General features: G+C 41.0%; 2 protein-coding genes across 3 annotated transcripts in view; one reads left to right on the top strand and one right to left on the bottom strand.

Annotated features, from left to right (window-relative positions):
* The window catches only part of CC2D2B (coiled-coil and C2 domain containing 2B), a 122,014-nt gene extending 105,651 nt beyond the window's left edge, over window positions 1-16,363 (bottom strand). The window contains exons 1-5 of the mRNA XM_075130971.1: window positions 15,975-16,363; window positions 14,691-14,761; window positions 11,966-12,064; window positions 9,319-9,384; window positions 2,045-2,112 (exon numbers count right to left, since the gene is read on the bottom strand). Coding sequence (XP_074987072.1) covers window positions 2,045-2,112; window positions 9,319-9,384; window positions 11,966-12,025 — 194 coding nt within the window. The 5' untranslated portion in view covers window positions 12,026-12,064; window positions 14,691-14,761; window positions 15,975-16,363. The remainder of the gene's footprint in view (window positions 1-2,044; window positions 2,113-9,318; window positions 9,385-11,965; window positions 12,065-14,690; window positions 14,762-15,974) is intronic.
* Window positions 16,364-16,632: 269 nt separating this feature from the next.
* Window positions 16,633-24,185, top strand: part of LOC125640242 (uncharacterized) — a 32,516-nt gene continuing 24,963 nt past the window's right edge. For both annotated transcript variants that reach the window (XM_048858570.2, XM_048858568.2), the window contains exons 1-2: window positions 16,633-16,773; window positions 17,655-17,731. In XM_048858570.2, the coding sequence (XP_048714527.1) occupies window positions 17,703-17,731 (29 nt within the window). In that variant the 5' untranslated portion in view covers window positions 16,633-16,773; window positions 17,655-17,702. The remainder of the gene's footprint in view (window positions 16,774-17,654; window positions 17,732-24,185) is intronic.

The raw sequence follows: 24,185 nt of genomic DNA, 5'->3' as shown, positions 1-24,185 counted from the left end.
CTGTTTTCATGGTTAACTCATGCTTTACAGTGAACTAACCAACTTCAGAATCTGGCCCATAGCGCATACCTCTAGATTTAACATCTGGAGCCATATATGCACAGAATACCATTTTCAAATAGGCAATACTTTGATACATCAAAACTAACCTTTTTCAAACCTAACAAAGACACTACTCCTCATAGAGATGACAATTATTTACATCATTTTAAATTGTGAAGTTTAGCTTTTTTGACACCTTGTCAAACAATATGTGGTTAATATTTTTATGAGACAAGCATATTTTTTCCTTGCCAACATCAAACAATTAGAGAAACTGGGATCAAACTTTCTAAATAAATTCAACTTTGGAAAGAAAAGTTTCATCTTAAATGTGTATGTGAACATCTTAAGAAGTTTCATCTTAAATGTGTACGTGTATGTGAACATAAAAGGGTTAATTTCTAATAAAATAATTGTTTTAATAATTTGGCCTAGAATCTGAGACACACTCTCAGATTTATTTAATTAATCAAAATAAATACGTAATAAAAGTAAATAATTGAAACCATTTTGTAGCATTACACTAATTTTAAAAATGTAGCTCTGCCTTAATTTTGAATTAAATTTAAGTCAGTGTTGGACGGAAGGTTGTATCGCTTATTATGAAAATATTTGCAATGTATTTCACATTTTGTTAAAAATCTCACTCATAAGAACGGCCATACCGGGTCAGACCAAAGGTCCATTTAGCCCAGTATCCTGTCTTCCAACAGTGGCCAATGCCAGGTGCCCCAGAGGGAATGAACAGAACAGATAATCAACAAGTGATCAATCATCAAACTCAGCATTTTGCAATCACCTTCATTCACTGTTAGTTTGACAACCCTGAAAATATAGTAAAGTATGTATTCACAAAGAGCCCAATTGTTACACCCTTACTTATGGTGAATAATAACTTTCAGGGGTTCTCAAACTTCACTGCACTGCAACACCCTTCTAACAACAAAATTACTACCTGGGTGTGGAGCCCAAGCCCTGCTGCTCCGGGTGGGAGGAGAGGGGACCCGGAGCCCAAGCCCCACTGCCTGAGGTGAGAGTGGAGCTTCAGCTTCAACTCTGAGTCATAGTAAGACTAATGCTGGCCCTGGTGACACCATTAAAATTGGGTCACAACCAGTGTACCCTCTAATTTTTCCCACGCATGTGCAGAATGAATTTTGTTATGTGCACCAATACTCATCACCTCCATATTGGTGCACATAACAAAATTCATGTGGCGGGGGTGGAGCTGAGGGGTTCAGAATGTGGGAGGGTGACGGCTCCAGCTGGGGGTGCAGGCTCTGGGGAGGGGCTGGGGATGAGGGGCTCAGGGCTGGGCCAGAGGGTTGGGGGTGCCGAGGGGGGCTGAGGACTCTGGCTAGGGTGCAGGTTCTGGGATGGGGCTGGGGATGAGGGATTTGGGGTGCAGGTTGCCCCAGGGCTACAGCAGGGAGACAGAGCTCCGCCCCCCCGCTCTCTCTCCCCTCAGCAGCACCTGGGCGGGGGGGGGGGGGGGGAGGGGGGAAGAGGCCCCTCTCCCCACCGCGGCAGCTCCGGGGTTGGGGCTGCAGGATAGGCGCCTCTCCCCCAGCAGCGGCAGGTCTGGGCCAGGGCTGGGTTGGGGCCGCGGGAGAGACGCTGCTCCCCACGCTGCGGCAGGTCCGGGGATGGGCTGGGGCCAGCGCCTCTCCCCCGGCCACAGCAGGTCCAGGGCTAGGGAAGAGGCATCTCTCCCTACTGCAGCCCTGAGCTGCGTGGTACTTAATAGACTGCTGCGTGGCTATGTGGCCATGCACCTTAGAGGGAACTTGGGTCACAAACCACTTTGGGGTCCCAACCCACAGTTTGAGAACCGCTGCCTTACACCATGAGAAGTTCCATTGAATATAGTGTTGTTCAATGTGAGTGTGGGTATCAATCTGGACCAATAAACATATAATATGGTTCCAGCTCAGGCAATAAGTGCATCTTCATCAAACAATATCAATCAAGAGCAAAGACAAGCATCTTTATTGAGCTACCTTCCTGGAAATTCTGATCTACAAATTCTTCTGTTTGATGCCTAATAACATGTTCACTGTCTTCAGTCAACTATGAAAAACAAATGACCAGAGGAAAGATTTAAAGTAAAAGTTTTAAAATTAAACTGCAGATCCTACATTTAATATTTTCTAGCCTTGCATATTGCACTGCTTGTGTAACATTTTATAGTACTTGCTATCGGTAAGTGTCTAACACAGTGTATGACACTCTGTACATCAAACTAGTACTCTGGAACCCCCATATTTACCACTGTGATATGATTATATGTTTTCTACAGTGCATGCCTTGTGGAGGTATTCTTTAAGAAGTCTTGATTTTTTGACCATTAATATCCTGTTGAATTGTATGTACTATCATTGTATGTGAAGTTATGAAGTAATGCTTTATATTTGTTGCTGTAATATATGATAAAAGGAAAACGCTCATAGCTAGCCTTTCAGTGGCCACAAAGGAGTAACTAACACTGACAAGACAGATTTGCATCTAGATTGGCCAGACAGGCGTTGATGGCTCATCAAGAATGCATTCTCCCAGAAACTCCTCAGAGAGGGCACATATACAATGGGGGCTACCTGACCCCCACCTCATAGCAAAGATCTTTCTAGCATGTGGAAATAAACTATAAATGAGGGTTCACGCAAGGCTGTCCCTAGCTATTCTGGGGCCCTACGCAGCCCCCCCGGGGGGGAGGTGTGAGGACCCAGGCCTCTGGGTGTAGGCTGACCCAAGGCCTTCACAGGAGGAGAGGGCTGTCCCTAGGTCTCTGGGGGCTGGCTTGGGGAGCAGGGCAGAATCACCCCCCAGCACTCACTGGTGGTGCAGCTGGCGCTGGGTCGCTGCACTTCCCACCACCGGGACAGGGCTGAGGCAGAGAAGGGGCGGAAAGAGGTGGGGCTGGGGCTTTGGGGAGGGGTAGAGTGGGGGCAGGGCTGAGCGGAGCAGGGACTGGAGCAACACGCAGCTGCGCAGGGCACCAGGAAATTTGGTGCCCCAAATTTTCTGGTGCCCTACACAGCTACATACTTTGCATATGGGTATGGATGGCCCATATGACATCATCACTGGGACTTTCTCCTTCCCAGTCTCAACACAGAGAAGATCGTTTGGAAGACAATGAACTGTGGAGACTTGCCCCAGGATGAGAAGGGACATCAGCCTGTGTATTAAGAACTGTAAAATGCATGGAACATCCAGTGTTAGTCTGTTAAAGTTAGAATTTAGACTGTGATTCTATTTTTATTTCTTATGTAACCAACTATGTACTCTGTGCCTAACACTTATAATCACTTAAAATCTATCTTTCTGTAGTTGCTAAACTTATTTTAATGTTTTGTCCTTACCAGTGAGTTTGTCTAAAGTGGGGAATCTGCTCAGATTACAAAGGCTGGTCATGTTCACTTTCCTTTGTCAAAGCGGTAAATTAATTAATGAGCTTGCACTGTTCAAGAGGTCTTGAGCAGTGTAAGACGGTATATTTTCTGGGGTGCAAGGCTGAGGGCTAAGGTGATTGGCTGGAGTCTCCCTGTGTCTAATTCATGAGAGCCTTAGAAAGCATTCATACACTTCAGCTGGGTGTGTGCCTCCACATGTTGATGTAGTGATAGAATCATAGAATATCAGGGTTGGAAGGGACCTCAGGAGGTCATCTAGTCCAACCCCCTGCTCAAAAGCAGAACCAATCCCCAACTAAATCATCCCAGCCAGGGCTTTGTCAAGCCTGACCTTAAAAACTTCTAAGGAAGGAGATTCCACCACCTCCCTAGGCAACGCATTCCAGTGTTTCACCACGCTCCTAGTGAAAAAGTTTTTCCTAATATCCAACCTAAACCTCCCCCACTGCAACTTGAGACCACTACTCCTTGTCCTGTCCTCTTCTACCACTGAGAATAGTCTAGAACCATCCTCTCTGGAACCACCTCTCAGGTAGTTGAAAGCAGCTCTCAAATCTCCCCTCATTCTTCTCTTCTGCAGACTAAACAATCCCAGTTCCCTCAGCCTCTCCTCATAAGTCATGTGTTCCAGTCCCTTAATCATTTTTGTTGCCCTCCGCTGGACTCTCTCCAATTTATCCACATCCTTCTTGTAGTGTGGGGCCCAAAACTGGACACAGTACTCCAGATGAGGCCTCACCAATGTCGAATAGAGGGGGACGATCATGTCCCTCGATCTGCTCGCTATGCCCCTACTTATACATCCCAAAATGCCATTGGCCTTCTTGGCAACAAGGGCACACTGCTGACTCATATCCAGCTTCTCGTCCACTGTCACCTCTAGGTCCTTTTCTGCAGAACTGCTGCCTAGCCATTCGGTCCCTAGTCTGTAGCTGTGTATTGGGTTCTTCTGTCATAAGTGCAGGACCCTGCACTTATCCTTATTGAACCTCATCAGGTTTCTTTTGGCCCAATCCTCCAATTTGTCTAGGTCCCTCTGTATCCTATCCCTGCCCTCCAGCGTATCTACCACTCCTCCCAGTTTAGTATCATCCGCAAATTTGCTGAGAGTGCAATCCACACCATCCTCCAGATCATTTATGAAGATATTGAACAAAACCGGTCCCAGGACCGACCCCTGGGGCACTCCACTTGACACTGGCTGCCAACTAGACATGGAGCCATTGATCACTACCCGTTGAGCCCGACAATCGAGCCAACTTTCTACCCACCTTATAGTGCATTCATCCAGCCCGTACTTCTTTAACTTGCTGACAAGAATACTGTGGGAGACAGTGTCAAAAGCTTTGCTAAAGTCAAGAAACAATACATCCACTGCTTTCCCTTCATCCACAGAACCAGTAATCTCATCATAGAAGGCGATTAGATTAGTCAGGCATGACCTTCCCTTGGTGAATCCATGCTGAGGGTTGGGGTGCCGAGGGGGGCTGATACCCAGCCCTGGCCCGGACCTGCCGCTGCTGGGGGAGAGGCACCTATCCTGCGGCCCCAACCCCAGAGTTGCCGCGGTGGGGAGAGGGGCCTCTCCCCCCCAAGCCCAGGTGCTGCTGAGGGGAGAGAGAGCTGGGGTGGGGCGGAGCTCAGTCTCCCTGCTGTAGTGATCACAGCACCTGGACGGGTTGGCTGCTTGTCACTAGCATAGCATTGTGAGAGAACTCAGGGAGGAGAGTTTAAGGTGACTCAGAAGTCCCACAGTTCCAGGTTGTGGTCCGGGAGTATGTCACACAATTGGTTTTTAACCTGTGGTCCATGAACCCCTGGGAGTCAGCAGAGTATGTCTAAGAGGTCTGCAAAAGGTTGTTACCACCATAGAACAGTGGTTTTCAACCTGCGGATCCCTGGCCGTCTGCAGACTATGTCTAAGATTTCCAAAAGGGTCCACCCCTCCATTTGAATTTTTTTTAGGTGTCCGCAAATGAAAAAAGGTTGAAAACCACTGGTCTAATAGATTAAATATTTACTTTCACAAATATAATGTGTCTGTCCTGAAAGGATACAGTAAATAAAAGAGATATTGGGCCAAATTCTGCTCTTACTTACACTGCTAAAAATCTATTATATTACTACTAACAGAGTAAAATTTAGCACAAGAAATACTGGAGCTAAATCTGATTAGTTTTGTAACTAGTTTTTTATCAAACTATATTTAAACGTATTTTACTGTTAGTAGATTTCTTTTGATTTTTATGAAATACTTAAACAATTAAAATATTTTTTTTGAATCAGTTGTTAGAGCAATATTAGAACCTCCACAAATGTTGCCAGCCTGCATCTCTTCCTTTTGTACATTCATCAGGTAGTGCATGCCATTGTAACCATGAAGTTGAGCATTGCAATGAACATTATATAGAGCAACTTCACCTAAAAAACTGACACACTGTCTAAAGCTGTTGCAGGAGGGCAATCATTTGGGGTATGCAAGAGAATGTGCTGTCTCCATTGGATGCTTATTGGTATGCGCATTGAATTCAAGGTTTTGGTTCTAACATTTAAAGCTCTTAACAGGATAGGTACCAGCTATCTTTACAACATTCTAACAAACATTATTCCGTTTCCCTCCTCTAAAGTCTACTTGTCCGGAAGGCCTGGAGTGGACTAACGCAAAATGCGGCAGTCCTCTGGCTTGGTTAGAATCAGTGTCCTCTCAGAGGTTAAGAGTAAAGGACCTCTCAATGTTTTTTCCCCTATATATAAAATGGGGAAAGAATTTACTAAACTTTATAAAGTGCCTTAACGCAATAAGAAATGCTACCGAAGCACCAAATATTATTATTAGTGCAGTGGGACTTAATTAGCATACTGCATTTGTGCTCTGTGTACTTAACTACCTTTCTATCTGCTTCCGAATGTAATTTATAGGTGAGGGATTTAATCTATAAAGCCGTATATATTTTGCACCTGGCTACTTTGGGACTGACTCTCCCCATGCAACAGCAAGTTGGTTAATTTTAACTGCGTGGGTTTTGTTGACAGTCCATAGCTGGGCACTCTTGAGGACTAGAGGCAGAATAATTCTTGGTGCAGAGTTCCTGACTACAGAATATGCTCCCTCTGGTGGTTTGTCAAAGCCCCACTTAAACTGTTAGAGAATGGTGCAAAGTCCATCTTTTGAGTTAAGTCTTTCCAAATAGTTCTGTACTAAAGCATCATCTTTGCTGCTGCCACTTTAAATTTGCATTTATAAACTGATGCTTGTGCTAATCTGTAATGGTTCCAGATTTCATAGTAATAGACATACTATAAATCAGTAAAATCATGAATACATTCATGTGTCAAAATTTAAACTTCTAAGTTTATAGAAATAACATTGAAATACAGGAAAGGAAAAAGGTTAATAACCAATAAGATGCTGTACAAGAATACCATATTCAAATCAACCTTATTTTCCCCAATGTTAAAAGCAGGCAGGAATGTTGGACAGTATCACACTGTACCATAAATAAGAGATAACACAGCTGTTCCTCTGAAGGCTGCTTTCAACTTGTTCTTGTTCAAAATGTTCTCCAGTTACCTATTAAACTTCATTGGTTTAATAGATGTCCCAACAATTAATATTTTAACCTGCTTTAATCTAACAATATATCTAGCAACCCATTAGTTAGCTATATACAAAGAATTCTTTAAAACCATCCACAAGAAGAAATACCTCCTTTGTGGAAAATCCAAGTACAGGCTGAAAACTGTGCTACCTTCCTTCAGACCATTGGATGCAAATTGTACTTCTTTTTACAGAAAATGACTTGGTTCTGTTTTCAGTTACACTGGTGTAAATCCACAATAGCTCATCTGAAGAAAGTTGAATTATTACAGATTTACACCATCATAACTGAGCAAAATCTGTTTTAGGAAGCGCATTTCACACTTTTAAACTACCATTTATATCCGAGGCTCTCCTCTGCACCTATAGACCTGGGTCTGTAAAGAACAAATAGTACAAAAGATTTCAGGAAAACATTAGTTTTAATTAAGAGAGTAATTTAAGACACTAATGATGTCTAAGAAAATATTCTAGATTAAAAAATGGAAAATGAAATTGACTGGTTACAGTAGAGTCTTAAATCTATATTTAGAAAAAAATGTGGGTTGATCTGAATCACCATGTCCTTTTGAAAGACAATATAGCTAATTAGGGAGAAAAGCCTCAGAAGATTGATTAATCTAAATGGAGTGGTAAATAATGAGGATAGGGTAGCCATACAGAGCAATCTGGATTGCTTGGTAATGTGGGCCCATTCAAACAAAACTCATTTTAATATCACCAAATGTGAAGTTAGGCATCTAGGAACAAGGAATGAAGGCAATGTCTACAGAATGGGGGACTGTATCCTGGTAAGCAGTGACTCTAAAGAATTTAGACTCAGAGTAGACAAGCAACACCAGAGCTCCCAGTGCGATGCTGTGCTAAAAAGAGCTAAACAGGAGAGTAGAGAGAAGGGAAGTGACTTTATCTCTGCATACAGCATTGGCGAGACTGCTGTTAGAATACCATATCCTATTCTGGAGGACACATTTTTAAAAGAATGTAGAAAAATTGGAGAGGGTTCAGGAAAAGAGCCACAAATGATTCAAGGTCTGGAGAGAATGCCATGCAGCGAGACTTAAAGAGCTCAATCTATTTAGTTTATCAAAAGATTCAAAGGGGACTTGATAATGGTGAGAAAATAATGGGTACTAAAGGGCTCCTTAATCTAGCAGAGAAAGGCGTAACAAGAACTAATGGCTGGAAGCTGAAGCCAGACAAAATCAACTGAGAAATTGGGACACAAATTTTTAACAACAAGGATGATCAACCACTGGAACAAACTGCCTCAGGATGTGGTAAAATGTCCATCTCAATGTCTTCAAGTCGAGGCTGGATGCTTTTCTGGAAGATATGCTTTAGCAAAACAACTTATTGTGCCCAATCCAGGGGTAACTGGGTGAAATTTAATAGTCTGAGATATACTGGAGGTCAGACTAAAAGATCTTATGGTCCCTTCTGGCCTTAAACACTAAGAATCTATGAAACAGAAAAGCAGTTAATCACAAACAATTTAACTGTTTAGTATCTATTCCTCCTAGCCAAAGGGATAGCAGAGTTAAAGAGGCACTGTCCAAAAATGTAGGCCAAAATTAACATTTTGTTTATAAAGTTGTATTTCTAAATAATTTCAAACAACTTGTGTTTTGTTTTGATTTAATCATTCCCCCTACAAACTTTGCAAACCAGGCACAACAGCATCACACAAATCCATGAGAACTGGAAAATTAAGCTGACCAGTCTAGAAGCAGCATAACTGGTGAAAAGAAATTTAGATTTTCACCATTTTCACTTTTAACAATCTAAGGTTGTATAACACATGCGTGGATTTCTTTTAAAATATGACATAACCTAACTATCTCTTGAAAGGACAACTCTGCTATCAGTATGAAGTCTGGACTTTGGAATATCTGTACAAAAAAGCTTTGTTGGGAAGTAAAAACATTGTCATGTAGATAAATTAAGTCAAATGCTTGTGAGAAAATTACATTCACAAACAATTTTAAAGTGGGCATTTTAGTTCTAAAGAACGTATCTGGGCTAAATAAAACAAGATATTGTTAACATAAGATACTCTTTATCGAAAGGGTAATGTATTACTGAAAAATATCTGTACTACTTTTTAACAGCTAGTGGTCACCACTAAGTATATATGTACCATTCCATACAGAGCCCAAGGCATCAAAATACTTGGATTCCACAAGATAAAGTATTTTCTAATATCTGTTCTAATAAAGAGCTAGTACAGTATAGATCTTTAAAACGTAGCGTTAACAAATTCACCTTTTTTCTAGCACTTTCTCTTCTTTGAGAGATCCTCTTCAGAATTGCTTTCTGAGCATCCTTTTTCTGGAGAATTAGAAAACAGAATCCTAAAGCTTACATTATTATTATCTATAGGATACATGTCTTAAGTAAAAAGAACGAGGAGTACTTGTGGCACCTTAGAGACTAACAAATTTATTTGAGCATAAGCTTGCGTGGACTAAAACCTTGACAGTAGGGGGGCTTTTCTGTAGTAGTGATAGGTTTTTGTTTTGACTGCCAATATTGGTTTCTCTAATTTGACGTGGCAGAATCTGGATGCTGCATTTGGTATGCAGCTCCTCCACCTGGTCTGTCAATCTCACATTTTTTCCCTTGGTACCTAATCTATGTCTCAGCTGTCTGGGTCTGCCATATAAGGACAAAGGAAAGTCAGAATTTCCATAATTTAAGATCCTCTCAAGGTCTGGTCCAAAGAGAGGCCTAGTATCAGTGCTTTATACTGAAATGTAGGAAATCCAAATTCTCCTCTTCCTCACAGTCAAGGTGCTAGGAGATCTGCAAAAAACTGATCATCCTTGGGAAATAAAAATATCTTACATGACTCTACAGCAATCTCTCTAACCAGTTGAACGGTACAATGCCCATGGTCCCTAAAGTTCCATCTAGAAGAAGTATTTAGGATTACATTTTTTTTTTTCCTGAAATCCCCTTGGATATTTTTTCTCTATATCCTCTGTAACTGAAGGAGATAGCATATCACTTAAAAAAAAAAATTACTGCAGCCAAGTTCTTTATTGCATGTATTGCTGTGAAGTGACAAGGGCAATAATATACCCTGCAGACTCAGCATTACCGTTCCTAACGATCAGTTTTACAAACCTGGAAAGAATCCAAGTTCTAATCTGGGTGCTACCATTCTGCAGCCTTAATATAGTTATACACAGCACAAGGATACCACAAAGACAGCCTTTTTATGTTACCTTAAGGGTTGGATACTCAAGTGGTAACAGTCAGTGGTCTTCTGCTGCCACCACTTCTTGTACCATATACTTCTGGCAAAGACAGCACAGCAGTGAAAATAAGAAGAGAAGGAAACTGAGCAAATCACAGCAGAGCAGAAAATAGCTAAGTATCAGATAGGAACTGCTGACATTTATCATTTTTGTTTATATCCTACAATTTTTTAAGACAGACACTTGAAACCATCTGTAGTGCACATAGCCCACCTATGAAACCACACATTATGAGGTATTATCCTCCATTTGTTACATCCACTTGTTGCATTTTGTTTTAAGTTCTATTGTAAATTCTTTGTGATGGGCTATGTCTCTCTGTTTGTGCTGCACCTACATAATGGGGTATGACCCTGATAATAAGAAGGAGAAGAAAGAGGAAGAATATGAGGAAGAAAGCGGGTATTAAATTGCCGAGGAAAGGAAGCCAATGGGAGGGATAGCTCAATGGTTTGAGCATTGGCCTGCTAAACTGAGGGCTGAGAGTTCAATTCTTGAGGAGGCCATTTAGGGATCTGGGTCAAAAATTATGGATTGGTCCTGCTTTGAGCAGGGGTTGGACTAGATGACCTCCTGAGGTCCCTTCCAACTCTGACATTCTATGATTCTGTGAACACGTAACAGAAGCAACTACGAGAGTGAAGAGAAAGCAGGGCAAGGAAGAAAAGCCATCAATGTAAGGAAAGTAAGATAACCAGGGAAAGGCAACCATCAAGGAGGCAAGAAGTGAGAGGCAACTGTTTGGGAGAAGACAGAAGCAACAAACAGTGTGCAATAAATATCAAACAGAATGGGAGAAAAAGGACAAAAAAAAAATTAACTAGATTAGTAGTCAGTTACTGGTATGGCTAGCTCAAACATGATTTGTGTTCACACATCACATGGTTAAAAGTCTATTAATAACAATAGCAGCATTTCACCTTTGCCAGAGACTCATCCAACACCCAGTTCAGCACTGCATGTTTGCATACAGTATGGATATGACTCCCTAACTGCATTTGTTTGGTCAGTCCTCCTTTCCCCCCATCTCCTTATTGCAAAGGGCATCCCATAGCACATTGGACCATATGATGCTGATGTTTCCTTTTATGCACATCCTGTGGACACCATATCCCCTGATGAAACACTATGGAATAAATTGCCCAGATTTTCTCAGAATGTTCTGTACAAACATGGTTAGGTACCACACAGGAGCAGATTCGCAAACATGGCTGTGAAAGGAGAATATCTGCAGTGTAAACACAGACTGAATTGCTTGTTATTGGTTAAACTGATCAAGCCTCTAACTAAATTATTTTTCATAGCCTCAGGACATTATTGGTTCTTTACATTGAAGACTTCATTAGCAGCTAAAAATCTCAACTCTAAACTACAGAGCTTTACTATTTAATGACTTTTCACTCCTGTTATTATTGGTTCTCAACATATTGTCTTATACATATTCCTCTCTTCCCCCACAAAAAATAATACGACTCTGTGCAAAACAGAAAATCCACAGATCCTCTGGGTCTTCTACTCACAGATTTCTATTATCGATTATTATGATTAACATCAGTAGTTAGCTTAAACCAGCATGAATTAAGAATGCTGAATCCAGTCATATGTATTTTGTCTGGAAAGGAATATAAAACATTTACTTTTCAACTAACACAACTTCCCTTAGTTGTTTTATCTGATGACATTTCTTCTTCTTTTTGATCAGGATCCATTTATTCTGAAGTGTTTGAACAACCAAGATAGTAAGTAAACTGAAAAACACAAACTGTCATATCATTGTTTGATATTAATCCTATCAACTATCAGACCATTACAAGTTACTTTGCCCAAAATAAAAATATTTAACTTCTCTTCAATCCAGTGGGTCCACGAAAGCAATATTTATACAGCTTTTTAAAATATGTTTAATGATATAACATGAAGGAATAAGATGAAACCAACAGAAAACATTTTAAATTCTTAAAAATGCAGAGACAGAAATACAGAGAGAAAAAAAAACATGTCTATACTTCCAATGATTAAAATTTTTTTAAAGTATGTTCATCGACAGACATGATGCTCCAAATTCTTACATATTTTAAAGTTAGCTATCCTCTACTTCACAATCATAGTGCATTGTATTTCATGTTTTTCTAGTGCTAGACACCACAATAAATTCAGATTAAATTCTGGTTACATAATTTTGTAGCAAGCATTTTATTGAAATACTATATAAAACACTTCTATTTTGATATTTAACATTTGTATTATATCATACTACAATATGTAAACAGGGAGGAGGGATAGCTCAGTGGTTTGAGCCTTGGCCTGCTAAACCTAGGGTTATGAGTTCAATCCTTAAGAGGGTCATTTAGGGATCTGGGGCAAAAATTGGAGATTGGTCCTGCTTTGAGCAGAGGGTTAGACTAGATGACCTCCTGAGGACCCTCCCAACCCTGATATTCTATGAACAACTAAAATCTATGTTTATAACCTGATTTAAAATAGTTAACAGTAAACAATATGGAACAACAATATGATTGTTGTGCAGATGGCCACATTTCCAGACAACTGGTTTACATGGCCTGTGATATACAGGTCACTATACAGGAGGTCAGACTAGATGATCTGGTAGTCTCTTCTAGTGTTAAACTCTATGACATGGGTTTCTAAATAATCAGGTTACTAACCTGAAAATTACAACAAATTAACATGCCAGAATACGTGCTAAACCAAATAGATACAAAACTTTAGGACCCCCCTCTCCCCTTCCACACTGCCCAACAGTCGTGTTTGGCAACTTGCCAAGAGCCTGAGAGCTGTATCTAAATTGCATAGCATTTACATAAGTAAAAAACATACATGTATCAGTACTTGTGCTCTCATCTTCATTGACAGATCAAAAGAAACCAAGATCTGAGAATATGGCTTGTTAAGTCCTATTTATACCATAAAATGAAGCTGCGTAATAACTGGATCGCCTAATATGGCTGTAATTGTAATGTAGTGTTTTAGACATGAGGCCCATATTTGGTTTTATTATTTTATACAGTATCGAACAATTCCTCTCTTTCAACAGAATAAAATTGTATTTTATCATTTAAATAAAGTTATTTAGTTCACTTCTGAATGAATATAATATAAATATAATCTTACATGTCCCATCCAGAGTCTATTGTTGGCTTTTGATAAACTTTTTATTTTTCCCATTCTTCTTATAGGTAATACTCCACTTCTTTGTTGTTTTAACTGCATCTATCCTACATAAATAAACCCTCTCTCCTCTCTAAAGACACAATCAACCAAAATAAGCTTAGAACTTCATCTTTTAATTTATAATTAATTTCACTTAGAGTACAGCGAGACACACTAGGGGAGAACAGCAATTTCTATTATGTAGAATTTGCAATCAAAGTGTATACTATGAACAAATAAATTTTTCAGAAGGAAAATTATTACACTAGTCAAAGAATGGGAAACTATTTATTTTATCCTATCACAACTTTTTGGTTTTGTTTTTTCTGCCAGAAGTTGAGAGTGGACGACAGGAAACGATCACTTGATGATTGCCTGTTCTGTTCATTCCCTCTGAAGCCCCTAGCATTGGACACTGCTGGAAGACAGGACACTGGGCCTGACGGACCATTGGTCTGACCCAATATGGCCATTCTTATGTTCTTTCTTCTGTACTAAACATGGTGCTTTTAATATTCATCTTTCACACCAAACACTTGCACATATGCCATTTGAGACATATAACCATAATCTGGAAATTGGCTTGGTGTGCAAAAGCCAACAAAACGGAATTCTGAGACCAGGAGAAGCAGAAATCTATGTATTTTTAGTTCACCAGACAACATGAACAGGAATCAAGAGTTCCACGTTCTAGTACTATTACTATATTGTTGATTCAATCCTCTCCCAGCTGGAGAGGTATAGCCCACAAGTATTACTTCAAGAAGAGTCAAATATCATTAGCTGAGTGCAGCTACGCACACCCCTTACTTCAATACACATCCAGATCCTGCAGAATTGGAACAAAGAAAGAAGACAGCACTGATACTTCTAGTCTTTATGGTTCAATTGATAAATAAAATCTGAAGCAATAGAATGCTGAAAGAGCAGGTGCAAAAGAGGTGTGAACTACTCCCATGAAATGCTTATTTTTTATCCTAATGAAGGCTAATAATTTCAAAAACAGTTGTACAATTGTCTGCCTAATCTGAAATGTACAAGTACTGCAACTGTACACACAACCTGGCTAATTGCACAAACAAATAATCAAAGGACAGAAATAGCCATGATCCTAAAAGCATCCTGCAACATTTTTCTCAGCCAAATGATACCTACTGTAATAATAATTTTACTGACAAAGTTTAGTGGCCATATACTACTCACAATCTTTGTGCAAACCTTCTTTTGTTACCATTGGAAGATCCCCTGTAGTATATGGCTCTTAATTCGTAGCCCTGGCAAAAGGAACATAATTAAAAGTGTAATGTGGCCTTGTGTACAAAAAGAGGAATAGGACTAAGTATGATACATCTATATTTATGCAATGAAAAACCAATTCTTAAAGAGTTAAAAGAGGTGAATTCTCAAACAAAAAACATGTAAAATTAAAACAAGCTGATTGATGCAAAATTATAATATGTCAAAACTGAACAAAAGTGGCACTTTACACAGACTTCAGCATTTGTGGCCAACACCCTTGATTATTCAGGCCACAGCTGTCAACAGTCCAGGGTTTTCAACCGTCATTCAGGGATACAGGCGTCCCAGCCACTAATCACAGCCAGGAATATGTGACAGAATTAGGCAGCCTTTTTTCTTTGAGCTACTTTTCTCCTATAGCTAAGCTGTCCTGTTCCCGCAGCCTCCTGCCTGCTTCTCCTCTCTCATCAGCAGGAAGACCCAATCCTCACCCACTTTCAGCTATCTACAACAAGGGCAGGAGCTGGAACCAAGTGCTCCTGAAAGACAAGATACAGCTGGCAGGCAGCTGAAGAGGAGCCTGCATGTGATAGGAGTTGAGATAAACGGGGAAGAAAGCAGGAGAAAAGAGGGAAGCCCTGAAGGGCAGAAATTGTACAAAAGTGGGAGTGGGGAACAGAAGGAGCCACACCTTTTCAGATATGCAGAGAACATAGAGGCTGTTAAAGGAGTTCTGTGGTTTATGTAGACTCTAGATAATTTTTTCTCCCTTTTCTCTCTCAGCACAGTAAGAAAGTCCCCTAGAATTTACACAGCTGCCTCATCACCATCAGGTGCCAATTTCTTCGGAAAACTATCCCTGACCACTTTCCTCTCATATTGGTAACTTTGCTCACATAATGGTAACTGCAATGTTTTTAAACAAACAGCACCAGCAACGAGGGACCCTTGTCAGCAACTCAGCACCAGGCTGTGGGCAAATTGCAGGCACCTTCGCACTTCAGAGTACAACCTCAGTTCTCAAACTGTGGGTCAGGATCCCAAAGTGGGTCACAACCCAGTTTTAATGGGGTCACTAGGCTGGCTTAGATTTGCCACTGCCAAGAGTGGAAGCTGAAGCCCAAGCCCAACTGCCCACGGCCCAAGCCGAAACCAAAGGGCTTCAGCCCAGGGCAGCACAGCTCATGTTACAGGCCCCCTGTCTGGGGCTGAAGCCCTTGGTTTTTAGCTTTGCCCCCTCCCCACCACCTGTAGCAGCAGGCTCAGGCTCAGACTTTCCTCCGGGCAGCAGCAGAGCTCAGCCCCCGTCCTGGGGTCATGTAGTAATTTTTGTTGTCAGACGGGGATCGCTGTGCAATGAAGTTTGAGAAACCCGGGTGTAGAAGACTTCCGGGCGGCGTGTGAGACTAAGGGCATCCTAGCACGGACAGCGCACACTGTGGACGTGCACCGTCCCCCCACCTCAGCGCACAAGAGTCGCAGGCCTGCAGCCGCGCCTCAGCCCCGGGTTGCACAAGTAGGAGCGACCGCGCCCTTCCTCGCCCGCAACCAAAGACGGAGAGGGCCCAGCCGATCAGACGCAGTTGCCGCACTGTATGCCGGGAGCTGTGGTCCTCCTGAGGGAAAAATAAGGGATGGGCCATAAACTGCGTCCCCAAGCCAGAAGATCCCAGCTCTCACCTATTGAAGTTAGTTAGGCCAGCGGATACTGAGCATGCGCATTGATACATTTCCCCCCACCCCAATCCTGATTCTAAGCGTGCGCACTGACACCGCACCACTTCCCCAGTTATTTGCTGGGCATGCGCACTGATAACCCCGTGCCTCACTAGTCCTTCAGTTATTGAGCCTACCTACAAACCTGGCCGCTTGTTGTTGAGCCTGCGCACTAAGATATCCCGGACCCGATCGGCCACTGATGAGCATGCGCAGTGTGAAACACTAGCTGGCCGGTCGCTGAGCCTGCGCAGTGCGGACCCTTTCGGGAAGGTTCTGTGTCGTCTGTGTCGCTACTACAGCTTTTCTCTTCAAGGAAAATCCATTCAGGGTACGGGCGACCTGCAGCCCCAGCCCCCCACCCTGCTTCGCCGGGACCCGACCGCACCCCCTTCACGGTCCAAGCCCTGCCGCTCTCACTCAGGAGACCTGACCGCAGGCCCGGCCTGTCCCCGCGCCTCCCTCCGAGCCCCAGCCCCATCCCCATCCCTGATCCTGCTGCCTCGCCGGCACCCGGCAGCCCCCGGAGTCTGGGCGCAGCTCGCCTCGTCTTCTCCCTTCTCTGGGAGCCGGCCGCGGGGCTGGGGCTGCCGGGGCTCCCGGGGCCAGAGAGGATGGTGGGCGCCGTCTTTGCGGTTGGGGCCTCGCGCCAGCTAAAAGCATCTTCTTTGGAGCGGCGGCCCCGGGCTATCTTTGGGGCCGTTCTGGGGTCTCTAGGTCCGCGGGAGCCGAGGCGTGCTGAGCTCCTGGCAGGATCGGGCCCAGCTAGGTTAGCGCTGGGCAGGTGAATCTTCTTCCTTTGCTGCGGGGCTGATCTTCCCTTCCGTCATTGGGAGCAGAAGTGAGGCCCAGAGAGTGCAAGGGGAGGGCAGATCTGCTACAGGAGGAGGAAAGATCTACTAAGATCTTTCTGACCCCTTCAGCCCTGCTGCTAGAGTCGAATTGAGGGAGAAATCTGTTGCCTCTTCTCTGGTTCAAGTGTCGGGGAAAATGGGGGGTGGGGGGGTGACCTGCTGTCTTTCCCTCCTGTCCTACTGCAGCAGAGGAAAATGGGCCAGCCTGCAAGCTGCAGAACTTGATGGCATCAAATGTGGAGCCGAAGTGGCTGCTTGCTGTGCTTGCATTTAGGGTCAGCCCTCTGAGACGGACCATCTTAATGGAGAAAGAGATTGGCACCGTGTTAACTGCGCGGTTCTCTCTCCTTTGCTGCAGTGCCCACTTTCACCGTTGCCTCCTGCTCTGCCTGCTCCCGCTTTCAGCATGGTAAAGAAGAATACTATCCCCGATGGGTAAGTATCCCTCACACTGAGAGAGGCAGGAGCGGGCCCAGCCCCGCCTGCAGGGAGGGGGCTCTGACTGCCCCATGCACTCTCTCGCTACAGCGTCTCCTCTCTGCCACCTACAGCCAGTTAAGGTAGGTATCTGCTCCAAGACAGGGAAGACACAGCCCACCATCCCCCAGGTGAGTATAATATCCCAGCCTGTCTGTGAACGCTTCTCCTTCATCAACCACACATAGCTTCTCTTCCTAGCCCCCCCCCCCCCCAATTGCGTCCTCACAACTGGGGGAGGGGGCGGGACAGTAGTCCATCCTTTCAACTTCTCAGATGTTTACAGTACCACCAAGAGCTGGGGAGGAGATGGGGGAGAGGGGCAGATGCTTGCATGCATGTGCACAAGAGACATTCTCATAGGTGCAAGTGCAAAAGCCCTTTTTTTCCTCTACTTGTACTCTTCAAGTGAACTATTAGAATGTTTACTCGTGATGTCTCAGACAATAAGTCGCAGCATTCTATCCACATCCTAGTGATCTGGCAGTACGGCATGCTAGGACCACTGGCTTTGCTTCATATTAAAAATGAAAGTGGCTGCGATCTTTTTTTTTATATATATATAACAGATGTAGCCTTTGTGCTACTGGGAGTTCACCAACAGATTCAGTTGGGTGCACATAAACTTAAGGGCTAGTAATATGGAGTAGTCCGTGAGGCTTATGCCTTTCATCAGAAGATCTGAGTGTTTTAGAAAGGTGGGTATTATCCCCATTTTACATTGAGGGTAAAGTAGGTTTATCAAAGCCTTTGAATGAATTACAAAGTCAAAAATAGTACATAGGAGTCCTGATTTCTATTCCCTGCTAAAAAGATCTATGTTGATATTATAAAACCAATCCAGGGCAAGTAACTTCAAAGAATTTTAGATGAGTTTGGTCATAGCAGGCTGGGGTCAGGAATTAAAACTTACTAAAAATATCAGTAGCTTTTTATTATTTATAAAGTAATAGTTTTAACTTAATTTGTTCTTCCACTTCCCTTCATACTGTATTCAAAGTTTTAAATGAAGTTAGATTAAAAGTTTTACTAATTTTTATTTAAAAGGTCTTAGGCTTATCAAACAGAAAGGAAGGAAACTGGAAAGAATTCGCATCTTGTTCATTTTCTTCATGGCTTAGGCTTAATATTACAGAATTGAGAATGTGTTCAGTAACGAATTGTCCCTTCCTTCATGCCCTGAATTTGAAGGAAGTGAAGCAGCTCTGACCTAGACACACAGGCTACAGGCATTCCTTTTTTAATTATGGATAGAGTGACCAGACAGCAAGTGTGAAAAATCGGTACGGGGCTCGGGGGTAATAAGAGCCTATATAAGAAAAAGACCCAAAAATCAGGACTGTCCCAATAAAATCAGGACATCTGGTTGCTCTAATTATGGAAGTTACCCTAGTTTCTACTTACACACTGTATAATTAGATACTAACACCTGTGTACATTTCGAAATTGAGAAATAAGCTCTATCCTGTAGGAGAGTCATCAGCTAATAAAATTTAGGAGATTAAGTTTAAAAATTTAATCTAATTCCTCAGTTTATTTTGTACTTTCCCAAATTATGCAGCTGTGTTTTTAAAGATTGTTAGTCTCTCAATTGCATGGTTTTTGTCAGATGAAGACATTACAAGTTCTTTAACAACCTTATTTTTAATCTTAATTTCTTATGTAAACATTTAAATATGTTTCTAGTGAAACAGCCTTTAACAGTATATATGTGTTCACTTAAAATTAGAAGTATTTTTGAAAGGTGACCCAAAAGGCTTTTGATCTGCCAAGATCAAAATTGAGGTACTTATTTTCTTGGTATGGTTGATAGAATTAGTAATATAAAGTAGTGTAAGGAATGCAGTTCCCTGGCACATTTAAGTTTTAGTGGCATTCCTAACAGTTTCTCCTGCAGATGAGTGAAAAAGGAAATTATTTTTATCTAATTGTTTAAAATGTCTCCGGTCTTATTAAGTCTACATAATATGTTAATTATTTCTATTTCTTTTTGGTGCACTATTAACATTCTTAATATGAATTTTCTGGTAAGAAATTGCTTGTGTGAATATGTTAACTAAATTGTCGAAAACTTTCTGGGCAAATTGCTCTGAACCATTCAGCATTCATGATAGGTTTCAGAGTAACAGCCGTGTTAGTCTGTATTTGCAAAAAGAAAAGGAGTGCTTGTGGCACCTTAGAGACTAACCAATTTATTTGAGCATAAGCTTTCGTGAGCTACAGCGTGAGCTGTAGCTCACGAAAGCTTATGCTCAAATAAATTGGTTAGTCTCTAAGGTGCCACAAGTACTCCTTTTCATTCAGCATTCAGTTTCTTTACTCGGTTTATGACCAGAAAATTTTAAACAGGACAAGTTCAAGCAGGTTAGGAACTATGCAACTCAAAGCAATACCATCAATTTAAAATCTACTGTAAAAACTACAGTTAGCCCTGAATCACCTCCCAGATTTTATTTGTTCTCATCCCTTGTTGCTCTGAGAGAGTCCTGTGCAAACAGGAGAGACTACATGCAGAGGAAACAGTGAAACTTAAGGCTTGTCTACACCATATAAGTTGTACCACTTTATACTGATATAATTAAAACAATACAAACCCCATAGTGTGGATCAAGTTATACCCATATAAAGGGGCTTATACTGGTACAACTTATTCTTGTACAGGAAGGGGAATAAACTATATGATATGAGACACCTTTATACTGGTAAAACTACATTCACAATATGGGGTTGTACTTGTATAACTATTTTGGTTAAAAAAATTATACCCTTAGGCTGAAATAATTATACCAGCACAAAAACTGGGTAGGCCACGCCTTGCAGTACATAGAGTGCTATCAAAAACACCACTTTTTCTCCCACTTTTCCCCTCTAATTTTTCATTTTTAATATTCAGTTTTAATTGTAACAATAATAGCTTTAAAAAATGTTAGATGGAAGTTTGGTACATATTTTTAATTTTACATTGTCCCTCTAAGATCGGATTCTAGAGTGTTCTGTCAACACATCTTTAACTAACTTCACTAATTGTATTTTATTCCTTATACAAAGTCACCTGAAGAAAGTACTGTTTTGAAGGGCAGCAGTGTCTTAGGCTTGGTCTACATTACTAATTTATGTTGGTATAACTATGTCGCTCAGGGCTGTGGAAATTCCGCACCCCAGAGTGTTCAACACCAATGAGCGATGTAGTTATACCGACCTAACCACCACTGTATATAGCTGTATGTTGACAGGAGGGCTTATCCCGTCAACACAGCTGCAGCCTTTCAGGGAGGTGTAGTACTTGGCATAGGTAGTGTCTTCATTAAGTGCTTTGGTGGCACAGCTGCACCAGTGTAAGTGTAATCAAGCCCTTATTTTTTTATTTTTCTGAAATTACATTTAACCTGAATGGCTAATTACTTTAACAGGTCTTTATATAATTATTAATCCATTGGTACCTGATTTCAACAAATAAAACAGTATTGTTTAATTAGACATTTTAAAAAGTAAAAAGTTGTTTATAAAGCTTTGTAATTCATTGATATATTAGAAATGCAGTCACAAAATTAGAGGACCGTGTCTTTAGTCATTTTATTAGGGAATAAAATTCTTCTCTTATTGGTGGCTGTTTAAAAGAATACTGCCAAGTATATCCATGTTTGATCAACCTTTAAAACTTGGTGATGAATGAGTTTTGAACTCTTTTTTTAAAGACTATTGCATATACATTTTTTTAAAAATCCCCTTATGTAAGGTGTGTATGTGGTTGTTTTGCTGAACCAACCAGTAGAGGGAGTTCAAGTTACTTAAACTATTTCCAGAGCTGCCAGGACACTAACAACGAAAATTATACTTATTTATGCACCAGAATTCAAATTAAAGACAGTGAATACAATTTCCATCACATTTCTGTTCTGCTCTGAAGAGTAACTGTAAAAATGGCACCATAGTCATGAGCTCTATCTACTCCTCCTGTTCAGACTTACATATGTTGTCTTAAATGATAAAAAGGTATTTTTACTGCTTTTTGCTTCAGTTAACACTTTGGAACTAATACAGTTAAGTGAGAGTAAGTTGAATTCTGCTTATTCTTGTGCACCATAAGAAGAATTGTTTGCTTAGTTCCAACCTTAATTAAAGGCAATGGAACTACACATGTCAGCCTTTGATTTTAAGACCATCAGTTTTGGACAGGTGTAACTGAGGGCCTAATTTGTCCTACTGAACACCTATTTGTGAGTCCGCATGAGAAGAAAAGTTCAAAGTTTGCATTCAAAGTTGTTCACAGGGCTAGCAGTGTAAAATAAAACATTGTTTTAGAGAGAAACTGAGCAAATTTGCTCTGGAAGTCAGTGAGACAATGTGTGACCCCAGAAAGCCTTTTGAAATCTGACCTCAGAGCAGAATCACACTTTAAAAACACAGGAGAAAATAGGGCAAACCAAGTTGCATGAGATCTTTGTTAGAAATCTGTGGTATCTTTATGAGAATTGTACATTTCTGTAAAGCACTTAGACCCAGATACTGAGTTGCAGCACACAGCTCAAGTATACTATTCTGGAGATGAACTTATGCAATTTGCAGTATTTCAGTCTCTCTTTCTATACAGTTTAGTTATTTGGCATATGTATAGTATCCGGTTTGGAATTCGGTTTGTTTTTGTTTTTTTTGTTTTTTTTTTTTTGTGGGGGAGCGTACTAAACTCTGAAAATCACTCTCTAAACATGCATATTTGTAAAGGACTGCAAGTTCTGGAAACCTCTGAATAGTTAAGATTAGCTTCAGATAGTCATCTTTCAAGTTACTTTTCTCCCCAGTGTAACTTTTTAAAGATGTATATCTGTCTTTACCAATTTTCCACTGTTAGTCAAAAACCTTTCCCAACAGACAAATGCTAATATTTTAATTTCTTTGCTGAATCTGGATTCCTGGTGTACTTCAACACTGGAGTTTTCTGAGCTATTATATTCTGGAAAGTACCATGGTAGAGAAATGTGTTGCTTTTTTACTTTAAGAAATAAGTTTAGTGTCCATTAAAGACACTAGAATGAAGTATTGGAAACAGGAATGTTCTATTTATGTATAGAACAGATAGAGCAGAGGCAGTGCAGGCATCCCATAGGACACGCCTGCTGTTCCTCTAAATCTATTGTACCTGCTGTATCACAAACAATCTTGGACATAGCCCACTGAGCTATCAATTATCCTATGCATTATTGCTTAATAATGCCAGTGAGGACTGCCAAGCCAAAAACCAAAGGCTTTATGCTTTCAAATTGCTTCTGATACTGAGAAATCCAATTGTACAATTCAACAGTTCTGTTATTTTACTCCTGTAAATTAGTCACCTAACATTCTACTTGCCCAGTTACCTATGGAAAAGGTAGGCAAGTAAATCTTGTGCTTGAAAATAAAAACCAAAGTATGTCTAAATTGAGTGTGAAATGTACAAAATAAGTACAATGAAGGTAACTCATTGCATATTTTATCTGCAACTTGTTCTAATATAATTTTACTTTCCTGTTGAGAAGATACCAGTAAGCTTTTTCCAAGAACTGATACACAGTGGGATCTACTGCAGCAGTCAAAAAACTGAATTCATTCACTAGATAACAGTGATTCCCAAAGTGCATTTTTTTATGTTATCATTTAGATTGACTGTTCACATAGGTGAAAACAACTGCTAACTTTATTATTAAAATATGATTTACTGTTTTGGTGTTACCAATGTTGCATTGAACAGACATAACTGCAAATATTGCTAATATTTGCACCTCTGTTTGACCTCTATTTTATGACTGTTCAGGTGGATGATAGTTAGTGGTTCTACTTCAATGATATCTAGTCTCTTAATATAAAGATATCCAGTCTGTTAAAAATCAAAGCAGTAAGCCATTCTTATCAAATATAACTTGTATTTATAAGAGTGATCTGCAAGTCTTCTGTCCAAAACAACATTTGTAACATGGTTTGTTGAAGTAATTTCCTTGCTGTCAGACATCTGTCTCGGAGCCTAACTGAAAATGTTCAGGGTCAGTAACCTAATTTATTTATGGTCATCTTATTAACTTAGGGTAAGCTCATTTTTCTGTGTCCATCTCTTTCTAGAATTGCTCCCTCTTGTACCCACATCAGATTAGACTCTTACATTTAGAGCCTGTCACCGATCTTCAATCACGCTTCAAACGAGCTCTTTCCTAAGTTTCCATTTTCTTCCTTTTCTCCATCCTGGTACAACAAGGGACCATTGCCATTGGTTCACTATTAAATACATAGCCATTTGACCCCGGGTCAGCCTTGTTCCCTTATACTTGTTACCAGGATATATGTAACTAAATGTGATGGGAGCTTTCTTACTTTGTTTTTAAGAGGGTTTCCATCTGTTGTGGCAGATCTCTGAAACTCTTTAAATATATAAATGTTAATTTTA

This window comes from Caretta caretta, chromosome 7, assembly GCF_965140235.1.
Source record: "Caretta caretta isolate rCarCar2 chromosome 7, rCarCar1.hap1, whole genome shotgun sequence".
NCBI classification, from domain to species: domain Eukaryota; kingdom Metazoa; phylum Chordata; order Testudines; family Cheloniidae; genus Caretta; species Caretta caretta.
This window is presented reverse-complemented; position numbering and strand designations above follow the sequence as displayed.